Source organism: Pogona vitticeps, chromosome 1 (genome assembly GCF_051106095.1).
Source record: "Pogona vitticeps strain Pit_001003342236 chromosome 1, PviZW2.1, whole genome shotgun sequence".
In the NCBI taxonomy this organism is placed as follows: Eukaryota; Metazoa; Chordata; class Lepidosauria; order Squamata; family Agamidae; genus Pogona; species Pogona vitticeps.
Genome location: NC_135783.1, coordinates 169,818,883 through 169,833,032, shown reverse-complemented (window position 1 = coordinate 169,833,032; position 14,150 = coordinate 169,818,883). Strand labels below are relative to the sequence as shown.

The following is a 14,150-nucleotide window of genomic DNA, read 5'->3' as shown; positions in this document are numbered from 1 at the left end:
ATTGACTGCGGCTCTGGCGGTGTGAGCTTGATCTGGAGCCACAGTCAATGGGCAGCCGCCTCCTTTTGCCTCCGCCTCCTCCTGCTATCACCACCCGATCACCTCCTCCAGCACCACTCACGGGCTCCCTTCGGGCAGGGGATAAGGCAATGGGGTGAGCTTGAGCAAGGGCAGCAACATCGGTATGGGTCACAGGCCCACAGAGAGGGCTCTGCATGCCAGCCGTTCAGTTTACTTCTGTGTATAAGACGACCCTCAATTTTTTCCTCTAACTATTTTAGGAAAAAATACGGTAATATTTTTCCCCATTTTATTCATTTAAGATAGGAACTCAGGTGTGGATGGTTGAAAAATCCTTAGTCCTCCACCAGAGTCCTGACCTACTTAGGATTTCCCAACCACCATATATAAACTATTCCTGTTTTGGTGAAATATGTCACTTTAGTTTAACCACTGCTTTATGATATAGGAAAAGAATTATTTCAACCGACATTTTTTTTTCTAAAATTGCCAGAAAGAAGCAACTGGATGTTGCATGTGTAACTAAGGCACAGGATTTCAGCCAGTGAGCCAGAACTGCTAGAGACACCACGGCTGAATCATACACATAGGCAAACAACTGTCTCACCTATCTCCTGTTAACATGACCCTGATGACAGGCAATGGCTTTGCTCAGAGAGCATGATCCTTTAGGGGGCAGGCTTGTGTATTGCCTCCTTGCATTATGTGCTGATTTCCAGTCATGGCGTGGCAGCAGGCCCATGCAAACTGTATGAAATCTACCACTTTGATACTTCAAAGCAGAAAAGAAAGAAAAAAACTGTGGGGAAGAGGGAGGAGATGATCGCTTGAACAAATATCTCAAGGTTTGGGCAGGTCTAAGAGACCCTTTTCTGCCTCCAGGATTCTCTGCGAGCTGCACAGACAGCCAAAAGTATCAAAGAATGAAACCAGAAGGGGACAGATGTTCATTTCTGGTTTAGAAAAAGGCTACTTGGGAGTGTTGAAGGGGATGGGGAGGAGCAGGGCTGTGACCTGTTTCAAAGGAAAAGGACCAGCTCCTTGGAGGCTTTGAGGAAGAGCACTGTATCATTTCTTGCCAGCAGAGGGTGGTGGTGGTGGTGGTGGTGGTGGTGGTGGTGGGCTGCAAAACCTGGAAGAGTTTAGAGGGCACCTGGCAAGAGGGCTCCACTTTACCCATCCCGGCTGTACACGGAACCATGTTTTGACTTTACACCTGGACGAGACGGATGCTTTTGCCACAAAGAGAAAGGCACTTTGAGAGAAGGACTGTCACTCATGCCATTTACATGCAGCCAAAATTCTCCTCTGCTAGACAAAATGTGTGGTTTAACAGAAGACAAAAGAACTATGTTTGCTCATTATGGGAAGTGGTGTCTATATCAACCTTCTTTCAGCTTTCTTGAATACTTAAACCCTGTATCATCCTCAGTATCTTACCAGTTTTGGTTCATCATTGCTAAAACAGAAACAGTTAGAATCTATACTGTAATCTGTTGGAGGTATGACTCCATGGTTGTAAATCACACCAAAAAAATGACAGCTTAATGGGATTTACTCCCTTGCATGTTATGCGCAAAGACTGCAGAACTGCCAGATGTTCTTTTATTATTATTATTATTATTATTATTATTATTATTATTATTATTATTATTATTATTATTATTATTATTATTATTATTATTATTATTATTATTATTATTATTATTATTATTATTATTATTATTATTATTATTATTATTATTATTTCTGTATTTAACGGTCATATTTGCTCATTTCATATAGGGTGACCCAGGAATTGAAGGTCCCATTGGATATCCTGGTCCAAAAGTGAGTAATATTGAGTCTCTGCTTCTACATGAACAGTTACTTTTGTGGACTTCAACTCCAAGAATCTCACAGTCAGCACTGCTAGCAGTCGTGCTGGCTATGAGATGCTCCCCATTACTTCTCTCCAATCTTCAATAAGAGGATGCCGTTTTTTAAAAATCAGTCCATCTTAACAACTCATCATAACTGGCTTATCTCTTTTTTCTGTGATGTTACAGAAGACCATAGCATTTGGCTCTGCAACACTCAGAACTGCAAGGAACATGGGAATGTGAGACAAACATTTACACCTTTACAGTGCAGGCACAGAGGCAGCCACCTGGCTCCTGGCAGGGAAGCAGGGCTGCTTACTAGCCAGGGCTTCCCTGCCAGGATTGTTGCCCCTGAGGATGGCACCTGCGGATCAGGACACTTCCTGTGGCAGCAGTGGCCACAGAAGCAGCAGATAGGTCAGCCGAGTAATGGGGGACAGCAAGAAGGGGGGCAGACAGGAGATCCTGGTTTGCCAAAGCACATGAAATGCCATGGGGGACAAATGTCTGGCATTTCATTTTATTTCAGCAAAACGAGATCCCCAAAATCGGTAGGGAAATCAACCACGAACCAGCCCAGTATTTTATGTCATGTTATTCATTACATTTGTATCCCACCCATCTAGTGCCTGAGCACTATTCCGTTTGTTGGGTTTTTTGGTTTGTGGTCTGTTTCATGCCCATCTCTAATGCTGAGCAAATATCCCATTATGGTAACTGAATGCCATGCTGATGAAGAATCCATTCCATGATCCTGGTCCATAGGAGTTGTTCCCATATTGCTAACAAGAAGACCACCTTCAAGACCCAGACATAGGAAAAGTGAGTTGAGCATTGGGGACAGGGCAGTACATATCCAGTTCACTAGAATACCACAGATGTTTAAAGGACAGGGAGTGCATGTTGCAAATGTATACAGACAACATAAAGCAGGAGGAGCAGAAACATCAGATGACACAAGTGCCAGTTGAAGGTAACACAGAAATAATTGTTGCATCTCTTAAATGAAAGTTGGAGGGATTGAGTGAGTGAGTAATGAATGTACCAGATTGTTGCTGTTCTGCTTCAAAATGTACACAGAATAGCAAATCTAACTCTAAACACCTGAAATCCAAATAGCTCTGTGTAGCTAGGTGGGATGCCTATTCTTCCCATGTTGTGGGGTGATTTTTGTTGGGGCTGTAGCATAGAAGAAGAGTGTAAATACTTCCTTAATGCCTTCGCTGAAAGAGCCTATTTTATCTTGGCAAACTGTTCTATGTGCATTTTATTGTTTTTTGTAGAGCAAAGCAAAGCAAAGCGTACTGCTTATATACCGCCCCATAGTGCTTCAAGCACTCTCTGGGCGATTTACAAGTTAATTATGCAAGCTGCATATTGCCTCCCCCCCCCCCCCGCGCCCCTCGAGCTGGGTACTCATTTTACCGACCTCGGAAAGACAGAAGGCTGAGTCAACCTTGAGCCGGCTACCTGGGATTGAACCCCAGGTTGTGAGCACAGTTTTAGTTGCAGTACAGCAGTTTAACCCCTGTGCCACAAGGCTTCACGAAGTACTGATTAAATCTCTTCTTTGTTAAAGGTCTAAAGCACCTCTTACAGCTATGAAAAGTCCTACATTAGCTTCTCACCATAGTAATAAAAATCTAATTAATTAAAGCAGAGCCTGACTCATAGGGAGTCAGTTTTAGAAGAGGTGGAGTCAGTAATCCAAATATATCCAAATTGGAGTGCATAAAATCTGTATTTTTGTTGTTGTTTTTGTTCTTTTCTATTGGGTTTAGGTAAACCCCTTAAACTGTTAATTACTTTTAGAGGAGGTGGGACTGGTTTAAAATGATTTCTCAGTATAATGCTAATATCTGGATGTGTGGAAATTTTATTAAAATTTATTAAAATTTTTAAAATTATTTAAAAATAAAGTCTTCAATCAGCAGCAATCTGCAAATGACAGTGTTCACATTGTTCAGGCAGTGCTATGCAACATGATTTTGTCCTGCATATCAAAACAAATACAGAATTTTAAATAAGTAGTACACTTATCAATTAAAATCAACATGTTTTCCCTTTCACAGGGTATTCGTGGCCTGAAAGGAGAAAAGGTAAAGTCTTCTATATATTACTTTCAAAAAATCTTGGGAAGTATGTTGTGTTTTTAAAAGCTTATAAAGGGATCATGGGGGGGGGGGGGACAGGTTGCTTCTTTTGAGAGCAGTAAAATGACATAATTACTGGAATGGACCCAATCATTGGGTCCGTTCTAGGGCAGGCATTCCTACCTGCACTTCTGTCATGGTACAGGTAGGATCACTCTGGTTTGACTGTTTCCAACCCATGTGGTTGCTGGGAATGGACCAAATCCTAGGTTTTTGTCAGTATTGTGAACTTGATTAAGTAAGCCACTTCAGGATTTTGAGAAATCAGTCATCTTCTTGACTCCATGAAGGAGCCAAATAAGTGGGGGGGGGGGAATTAAAATATGCATTTGACAGTGACTATTCACTGCATCACTTGAAATGGAAATCTTCTTCCTTGTAGGCATTTGTTTGCTTTGCTTTGCAAGGCCCAGTTGAGGGCCTGCCTACAGGCGCACACACTCTCCACTGGACTTTGAAAAGCAAAACAAACAAAAGCTTCTGAGAGGAAGCATTCCATTTAAAACGATACAATGAAGATCTGGTGTTGAATTAAAATTTGTTAAATTTGGTGTTAAGTTAAATTAAAAACTTAAATTTTTTTCACTTCCTTGTCTCTTCCATGGAGCTGAGGAAGTGGTTTATTTGCTAATACCATGAGGTGGATATCTTATAAAGCCACTTCATGAGATTAGTAAAGGCTGCTACGCACCATATAGGGTTGTTAGAGGTCTATATGCCATCTGGATGTGAGGATTGTACCAAGGTGGCATACTGTACCTCCTTATCAACCCTATTTAACCCGATCAGGTCCACTCCAGCCAAGCCGTGTAGACTAGCCCTTTATTACATGGAGGCACCTCAAAATCATCTGTATCTGAAGGATTTTGCAGAATATAAAAATCAGTCAGTAGATATGCATGCATTTGAAATAAAGGTTTGCTTATACTTACTTACTAAATTAAAGAACAATTTGAAATTCTGACAATTGCACGAATATAAACTAGGCTATCCAGGGCAGTTTCCAACGAATGCTTCTTCTTTGTAGCTCTATGAATCACACTCTGAGCGATCTGCACGTGCACGAAGCCTTTCCCATGCAGAGCGTGTGGAATTGTATGCATTTCTGTGGGGCCAATCAGTATAAGAACGCAGAGAACTTGGCATGTGGTTTTTGTAATATGGAATTCTACAGTGCAATCCGTTGGGACTCAGACAGTTTCTTCACAATCTACCAAGCCATTGTGTCAGCAGGCATTGACTCATTATGTTTCTTTGTCTTTTGTTTTTAACAGGGAGAGTTTGGAGGAGATGGAAGAAAGGTGAGTTCACATCTTTGAATGCTAGCCATGGTAACAGCTCTGTTCGTTTAGTGAAAGCGGTTTCTGATGTCCTGGCTCTGTTTTTTCAGGGTTCTGCTGGATTTGCAGGAAGGAATGGCACCCATGGACAAAAGGTACATTTGCTCAATGCAGTTTACATTTTGTTATATTGAAAGGTTGCCTTTTTAAAGGGGAAGTGAAAAATTGAGAGTAAGCTTTCAGTGCCATTCCAAAATGGAATACTGGATTCATGACTCTTTCCTTTCGCTTTACAATAGAATATTCAATGTAATAGTAGCCAACCTCTAAATCGCTTTTTCCCAAGTCCTGACATGCTGCCGCTGTCCTTTCAACTTATATACCACCCCATAGGGCTAGAGCACGCTCTGGGTGGTTTATAACATTTTACTCGTTAGCAATTGAGTTCTCATTTTACCAGTCTCAGAAGGATAGAAAGCTGAGTCAGCCTTGAGCCAGCTACCTGGACCCCATAGAATCAAATTCAGGTTGTGATGAGCAAAGGGTTGACTGCAGTGTAACTACTGCACCACAAGGCCCTTGTTAACATCCACATCTTATTCTCGTTATTGACTTATGGACAAGAAGTAGAGCTGACTGAAGTGTCACAACAAAGTGTTATTTTGGCACAGCACCACACTCCACAACTTTTTATGTCTTCATTTAACACTCTCCTCCCTCCTTACAGTAGTGCAGGACACTACTTAAGCGTTGAGATAGACAATACTTTTACCATATCATTTTGCAGAAGTGTACCCCTTAGTGGTGAAAGCATGTCTGTATAGCATGTTAATTTTTGTCTGTGTACCTTGCATTTTGCATTTTTTTTTGTTCTGTGATTGGTATTGAGAAGTTAAACATGGGAATTTGCAAGTTAGATTCCTGAGACACGTAACTATGAGAAAGTCCTTGTGAGAAGGGAAGTTGGATTATCATGGGGAAATTAACCTTTCTCTTAAAGCCTGCTTTCACTTTTAGAATGCTTCCTCTCCAAAGAAAAATCTGCACAGGATTTTCCTGGAGGAAAAAAACGAATTTCCCTCATTTAATAATAACCATGATCTTGTTCCTCTCTGTTTTATAATTTTTCCAGGGCAAACTGGGACGGATTGGACCTCCTGGCTGTAAGGGGGACCCAGGTGAAAGGGTAAGAAGTTTAGCCTTATAGAGGTGGGGCTTGAGGGAAGGGAAATCTTTGTTTTAAAAAATAAGATGACCTGGTCATTTTTTGTCTAGTCACACATCCTGTTTCTGTTGCTTGTACTTTATGTTCTGAATCCTGTGCCATATGCTTAGGTTACAAGTGATTCTTTCTTCCTAGGGTCCTGATGGTTACCCCGGAAGTGCAGGAGATCAAGGATTACCAGGGGATGAAGGGATGAAGGTCTGTACCATTCTTTAAAGGGACCAAATGAAAGCCAATGAAAGTAAGCTACAGGTGTTGGGAAACTCATTAAATCATAGAATCATAGAATCATTGATTTTCTGGATCCATTTCAATCGGGTTTCAGGCCTGGTTTTGGTACAGAGACTGCCTTGGTTGCCCTGTATGATGACCTTTGCCGGGAGAGAGACAGGGGGAGTGTGACCCTGTTGATACTCCTGGACCTCTCAGCGGCTTTCGACACCATCGACCATGGCGTTCTTCTGGATAGGCTGGCTGGGATGGGAGTTGGGGGCACTGCTTTACGGTGGTTCCACTCCTTCCTGGCTGACCGTGTCCAGAGGGTGGTGCTGGGGGACAGTTGCTCTGCCCCATGGCAGTTATGTCATAGGGTTCCTCAGAGCTCAATACTGTCCCCCATGCTGTTTAACATCTACATGAAACCACTGGGATAGGTCATCAGGAGGTTTGGGCTGAGGAGCCAGCAATATGCTGACGATACTCAGCTCTACCTCTCGTTTTCCACCAATCCAGGTGAGGCGGTTTCTGTGCTGAACTCGTGTCTGGACCTGATAATGGACTGGATGAGGGTTAGTAAATTGCAACTCAATCCAGACAAGACGGAAGTGCTGTTAGTGGGTGCTTCACCAGACAGGTTGGAGGGCCATTTCCCTGCCCTGAATGGGGTTACACTCCCCCTAAGGGACAGGGTCCGCAGCCTGGGGGTGCTCCTGGACCCCAGTCTAACTTTGGAAGCCCAGGTGGACTCGGTGGCCAGAGGCGCCTTCCTTCAGCTGTGGAAATTATACCAGCTGCGGCCCTACCTGAACGAGCGGAGTCTCATGACAGTTACACAAGCACTGGTAACATCTCGTATAGATTATTGCAATGCGCTCTACGTGGGGCTGCCTTTGAAGACGGTCCGGCAACTGCAACTGGTCCAGAATCGAGCTGCGCAGCTGGTGAGTGGTGGAGCTGCTAGAGATCACATCAAGCCGATTCTGTTTAATTTACATTGGTTACCAGTTGCTGCCCGGGCCCAATTCAAAGTGCTTGTTTTGACATATAAAGCCCTAAACGGCTTGGGCCCTGGATACCTGAAGGACCGCCTCCTTCCATATGAACCTACCCAGCAGTTAAGATCTAAACAGGGGGCCCTTTTGAAAGAGCCATCCCTTAAGGAGATAAGAGGGAGGGCTTGTAGAGAAAGGGCCTTTTCGGCAGCTGCCCCCAGACTATGGAATGCCCTCCCGACTGAGATTCGTCTGGCGCCGACGCTGATGACATTTTGGCGCCAGGTCAAAACCTTCCTGTTCCAAATGGCTTTTAACTGAAATAATATCAGCTGTAGGTCTGATGGCAATTTTTAGAATATATATTTTAATTTCATTTTAATTATTTTGCCCTTTTATTTTGCCTTTTTATTGTATTTTAAATGCTGTAAGCCGCCCAGAGACCTTCAGGTGGTGTGGGCGGCATATAAGTTAAATAAATAAATAAATAAATAAATAAATAAACAAACAAACAAACAAACAAACAAACAAACTTTCAGATCCTGATAAGGAAGCCTGACTCCCCCAGGAGTCCTTCAGAGATTTATAGACCTTATTAGCCCAGTAAAGAGTTAATCCCTGAATGAAACCGGACAATCATTGCCAAGACTTAATAATAAGATTTTCCATTGTTGCAATAATTCCAGGCAACTCCAAAACTTGTTCAATTCTACAAGTTTTATTTCCACATAGTTCCTAGGTTCCATATGGATAACATAAAATCCAAATGTATTAAAAACATGTAACTTTTTAAAAAGTCACAGGCATGTCTCTTGATCTTGCAAACATCATCCTTGCAGCTATAAAAAACTGTAGACACGTAACTTAAAATATATCCTTATAAAAAGACATGTGTCAAGACTTAAGCTGAAGTATAATAAAACACGAAGAATAATGTGTTTAATTTATATTCTCAAATATAGGAGTTTGTAACCTATAAAGGCAAATAATAAAATTATAAAAAGCAAAAAGCCTTATAACTTTGAGTGAAAGGCATGGGAAAGTATGTAAGCTTTAGAAGTGAAAATATGTGTTTTTTTTTCCCTTTATCTCCTCTTTGCTCACCCCCGTGGGGCATAGCAAGACGAGGAAAAGCAGGGATCAAAGTGATCATGCAGCCACGGCAGGGCTTAGCAAGAAGAAAGTAAGCAGGGATCAAAGCAATCCTGCAGCGCTTTGATCCCCTTTCCCCTCCTCTTGCTATGCCCCCCAGGGCACTCACGTGGGGCATGTCATGCTCATGCAGGGGGCGTGTCGCACTCGCCCCCACCCCACCCCCATGTATGGAGCCTGTCCCCCCTCCAACTGGTCCGTGGTCCCAAAAAGTTTGTGGACCGCTGCTCTAGGCTGATAGTCCTGGGGGACTTCAATGTCCACGCTGAGACGAACTTATTAGGAGCGGCTCAGGACTTCATGTCCTCCATGGTAACCATGGGTCTGTACCAAGCGGTTTTTGGCCCCACATATATATCACTGCACACTCTGGGCCTTGTTTTTCATGCTGGGCAGGATGATGGTGATCTGGTTGTGGAGGAGCTCTCTGTAGTTCCCTTGTCATGGACAGATCACTACTTGGTGAGGTTTAGACTTACTGGAACTGCAGGGGTGGAGGACCTATTAGGATGGTCCGCCCCAGGAGACTTATGGATCCAAATGGTTTTCTGACTGGTCTTGGGGAGTTTCCTGTTGCCTCGGCAAGCAATCGTGCCAAAGCTCTGGCTGATCTCTGGAATGGGGAAATGGCCAGGGCAGTGGACACATTCGCTCCTAAGCATTCTCTCCCACAAAATAGAGCCAAGCAAGCCCCCTGGTTCACCAGGGAGCTGGCAGCGATGAAATGAGTGGGACGGAGACTAGAATGATGATGGCAGAAAACAGAGTGTATCTGACTGAACATGGGCCAGGGCCCATTTGAAGGCCTATTCTGTGGCAGTGGCTGCAGCAAAGAAAAGGTTCTGCCATTGCATCTGCACAAAGTCACCCAGCGGAGTTGTTTCAAGTGGTCAGGGGCTCAGTACATGCCCCACCAAAAGAACAAAAGACTGACCACTCCACAACCCGCTGTGAGGAATTTGCACAACACTTTGCAGATAAAGCTGCTTGGATTCGCTCTGACTTGGATGCTGTAATTGATACAGACCCAGTGAATGTAACTTTGGCTTGTCCTGCTTTAATGGATACTTTTCAGTTGGTGCAGCCTGATGACGTGGACAGGATTCTTGGAGAGGTGAAGGCCACCACATGTGTGCTGGACCCTTGCCCTTCCTAGCTCATAAGAGCAGCCAGAGATGGAATGGCCGATGGGGTACGGGGAGTGGTAAACGCCTCCTTGCAGCAGGGTAGGATCCCTGCTTGCTTAAAGAAGGCAGTCATAAGACCGCTATTGAAGAAGCCCTTCTGGGCTGTCTCTCTGGGATGGGACTCGGAGGCACTGTTTTACAGTGGTTCCAGTCCTTCTTGGATGGGAGAACCCAGAAGGTGATGCTGGATGACTCCTGCTCAACACCATGGCCATTGGCCTCTGGTGTTCCTCAGGGTTCTCTTTTGTCACCCATGCTTTTTAACATCTACACATCTCCCTACTGGGAGAGGTTGTCTGGAGTTTTGGAGTTCGGGGTCACCAGTACGCAGATGACGCCCAACTCTATCTCTCCTTCCCACCAAATTCCAGGGAAGCTGTCTTGAGTGTAAACCAGTGCTTGCCATCAGTAATGGCCTGGATAAGGGCAAACAAAGTGAAACTTAATCCAGACAAGACAGAGGTGCTCCTGGTTAATCGGAAGGCAGATGAGGGAATAGGGATACTACCTGTGCTGGATGGGGTTACACTCCCCCTGAAAACTCAGGTCCGCAGCTTGGGGGTACTCCTGGATTCGTCCCTAAGACTGGATGCCCAGGTCTTGACAGTGGCCAGGGGTGCATTTGCACAGCTAAAGCTGGTGCGCCAGCTGCACCTGTTTCTTGAGATGTCGGATCTGGCTACAGTGACACATGCCTTAGTTACATCCCGTTTGGATTACTGTAACATACTCTATGTGGGGCAGCCTTTGAAGACCATTTGGAAACTTCAGCTGGTGCAAAACTCTGCAGCCAGACTACTGACTGGGGCCAGCTACAGGGAGCATATAACGCACCTGTTACAAGAACTGCACTGGCTACCAGTCCATTTCTAGGCCCAATTCAAAGTGCTGGTCATTACCTATAAAGCCGTATACAGCTTGCGTCAAGGCTACCCTGCAGGACCGTATCTCCCTATATGTGCCTTCTCGGCGATTAAGGTCAGCAGAGGAGGCCCTCCTCTCGGTCCCCTTGCCAGCACAAGCACAGCTGATGGGGACACAGGAGAGGGCCTTCTCTGTGGCAGCTCCCAGGCTATGGAACGCTCTCCTTCGGGAGATCAGGGTGGCCCCTTCACTTTTATCCTTGCAAAAAAAAGCTAAAGACCCATCTCTTCAGGCAGACTTTTAACAATTACAACTGAGTCCCTGAACCCCATTTCAGCAGATAATTTTAATCTTTTCCATGTTTTACTCTTTTAATCTTTCAATTCAACTTTTAAATCAAATATTGTTTAATTTATCTTTCAATATTTAACTTACTGTGTTTTTAAATTGTGTGAATTTTTTAATGTTGAGAGCCCCTTTGGGTCGCTTGTTGGGAGAAATGTGGCATATAATGAAGCTAATAATAATGATAATAATAATACTTCTCTGTGTCTTGACTCCTGTGTTCCTACACCTGCTTCTGTTCCTGCCTTGGCCCCTGCTCTTGCCTCTGCTTGCCTCCTGCATCTCGGCGCCCTGTTGCAGGCCTGTGCTCCTGCCTCTGCTTGCTCATGACCAACTGCGCAGTGAGTGTCGTTGGACTTGATAGTCTGCATGGTGGACTGGGTCCTGGTGCCCTTATCCATGGTGAGAGGCTGCCTGGAATATCTTGGACTGTGACACCCTGTTTTTGCCAGAATCCTAAAGTAGTAGTTTAGGAAGAATGCCGTTTTGTCTCCAGTCTGCATGTACTAATATAAAAAGCAATTATGTTCTTGCTGTATGTAGAACTATAGTGACTTACACCACTGCTCATTACTTCTCTTTCAGGGTGATTCTGGCCGACCTGGCCGCAATGGACCACCTGGACCACCTGGGGAAAGAGGTGGCAGGGTATGTACCCCATGGCTTCATGCACATTGTGAAGTTACTGAATCTCTCAGACATTCTACACTATACTAATTAGTTGCATGGCTGCCAGGCAATGGTTGTATAGACAATAAGTCAGATAACTGGGAGGAATGATTTAAAATTGTAGATAGAATTATCTGATCATGTTTATTTACAGCAACTGTTATAAGACGGGAATGCTGGATTCACTGGAAGAGACTGTTCAATTCCTTCTCTATATTTCATGAGTGGGGGTGGTTGCCAAGGGAAGCTGACTTGTAAACTTATATCCACCAAAAGGCAAATGCGTTACATTTAGTCAAATGCAACCATACCCAAACGTTCTTTTGTCAAGTTCTGTCAGAGCTGATCCCTTCATTCAGAGCAGATTTTGGATAAAATTTTAAAAATTATCTTTGATACCTTTGCATTGGATTGGCATCTCTTTTCCACATCTTGAGATGTTTCAGTACATCTCCATAAATTCATACTGGAAAATCAACAATATGTAGAGTTGCAAGTGCTAAATGAAGAAATCACAGAAGGATGAATTGGAAGAAGAATGTCAGATGTGAGACCTGGTGTTTGTGACCAATGTGTACAGAGTTTTTTATTGCCCTGAAAACCGTCTATAATGAATTCTAATGTCTTCCTTTTATTTTTTCAAAGGGACCAAAAGGAATCAATGGAGCTCCTGGCAATTCTGGCATCAAAGGAGCCAAAGGTGGACCTGGACCTAGTGGACCCAGAGGAGAACCTGTAAGACTCTAGATGGCTTCACACTTTATCTGTTGACTCAAAAACAAGATTCCAGTACAGACTTGAAGTGGGGGACAACTCTATGAATCTGCCCTGAAAAGCACTTCAGTTCTAAACATATTGCCTAAGCAGTTTTAACGGAGTTGCTGGACTTCTGCCTATCTTGTGAAAGAATGGTTTTACAGTTCCACTGTCCACCAGTTATAGTGGTTCTTCTCTCTCTCTCTCTCTCTCTCTCTCTCTCTCTCTCTCTCTCCATAACAAGCAAAACTCACATAGAACATATCCTAATTGCTCCTCATTAAGAGAAGGTTCAATCGCCCATTAATTTGGATTTGTTTTGACATACCCTCGTGATGTTACTGCAAAATCTAATGCATTCCTTCCTCTTCCCTTCTGTTTCCAGATTATTTTGCCTTATTTCAGTTTTTTTTTTCCCTTCCCAGTTTGCTTCAGATGTGTCAGCCATGTCTATTCCTTTATTCTGGTTCTGATGGGAGAATGTACAGTGGGACCTCTCTGGAGAGCTGCTGTGTTATCAGCTGTGCAAGTGTTCTCCCCAGAACAACAGTGGTTATTCTGCATGATGACCTGCTAAGGGAGGCCAACAGGAGGGGGGGGGGTTCAACCCTGTTGGTGCTCCTGGATCCCTCAGGAGCTTTTGATACCATTTACCACAGTAACCTAGTGGACCGACTGTCAAGGACAGGGATTAGTGTGCTAACTCTTAGCTGATCATTCCTTGGTAGTTGAGTCCAGTATGTTCAGTTGGAGAGACTGTTTCATCTCTGTGGACCTTCAATTGTGGGGTGCCTCATGGGTCTTCTATCTCTTGAGTGCTCTTTAACAGCTGTGTGAGGCTGCTCGGGAAGCTTTGGGGTGTATTGTCATCAGTATGATGATGACACAATTGTATCTCCTTTACGTCCTCTGCAGTGGATGCAGGCCAGGATTTTGAGTACTGTCTGTCTGGCCCCAGTTTTGGAGTTGAGCAGGCCAAGTAGGAGTGGACAAGATGGAGATCCTATCTCTGAAGAAGGGGCATGTGCCTCAGCCAGATGGAATCACTCTCCACTCTATAGGACTGAGTTCAAAATTTGGGGTGATTCTGGATTGGTCATCACTTTGGAACATCAGATTTCTGTTGTTGGTCTTCAACTAGATCAGGCTGATTGCCCAGTTACATTCCTACTTGGACGAGAGGTCTCTTAGGACATTGGTTCATATGCTGGTGATCTCAAAGGCTGACTGCTGTAACACTCTCCATGTGGGTCTGCCATTGGGCCTGACACAGAGACTGCAATGGATGCAGAAATGCAGCAGAAGATTGATTATTGGCACAAAGTTGTTAATAAATTGGTTATCAATTCTTTAATCACCTTATCATATTCCACATTCTCAAATATTGATAACAAAGCAATCTCAGAATTAAATTCTATATCTTTT

The 14,150-nt window shown here is 43.9% G+C and overlaps 1 protein-coding gene across 2 annotated transcripts in view; it reads left to right on the top strand.

Moving 5' to 3' along the window:
* Positions 1-14,150, top strand: part of COL6A2 (collagen type VI alpha 2 chain) — a 67,052-nt gene that overhangs the window by 23,644 nt on the left and 29,258 nt on the right. For both annotated transcript variants that reach the window (XM_020815149.3, XM_020815150.3), the window contains exons 7-14: positions 1,807-1,851; positions 3,956-3,982; positions 5,311-5,337; positions 5,427-5,471; positions 6,449-6,502; positions 6,677-6,739; positions 11,886-11,948; positions 12,615-12,704. In XM_020815149.3, the coding sequence (XP_020670808.3) occupies positions 1,807-1,851; positions 3,956-3,982; positions 5,311-5,337; positions 5,427-5,471; positions 6,449-6,502; positions 6,677-6,739; positions 11,886-11,948; positions 12,615-12,704 (414 nt within the window). The remainder of the gene's footprint in view (positions 1-1,806; positions 1,852-3,955; positions 3,983-5,310; positions 5,338-5,426; positions 5,472-6,448; positions 6,503-6,676; positions 6,740-11,885; positions 11,949-12,614; positions 12,705-14,150) is intronic.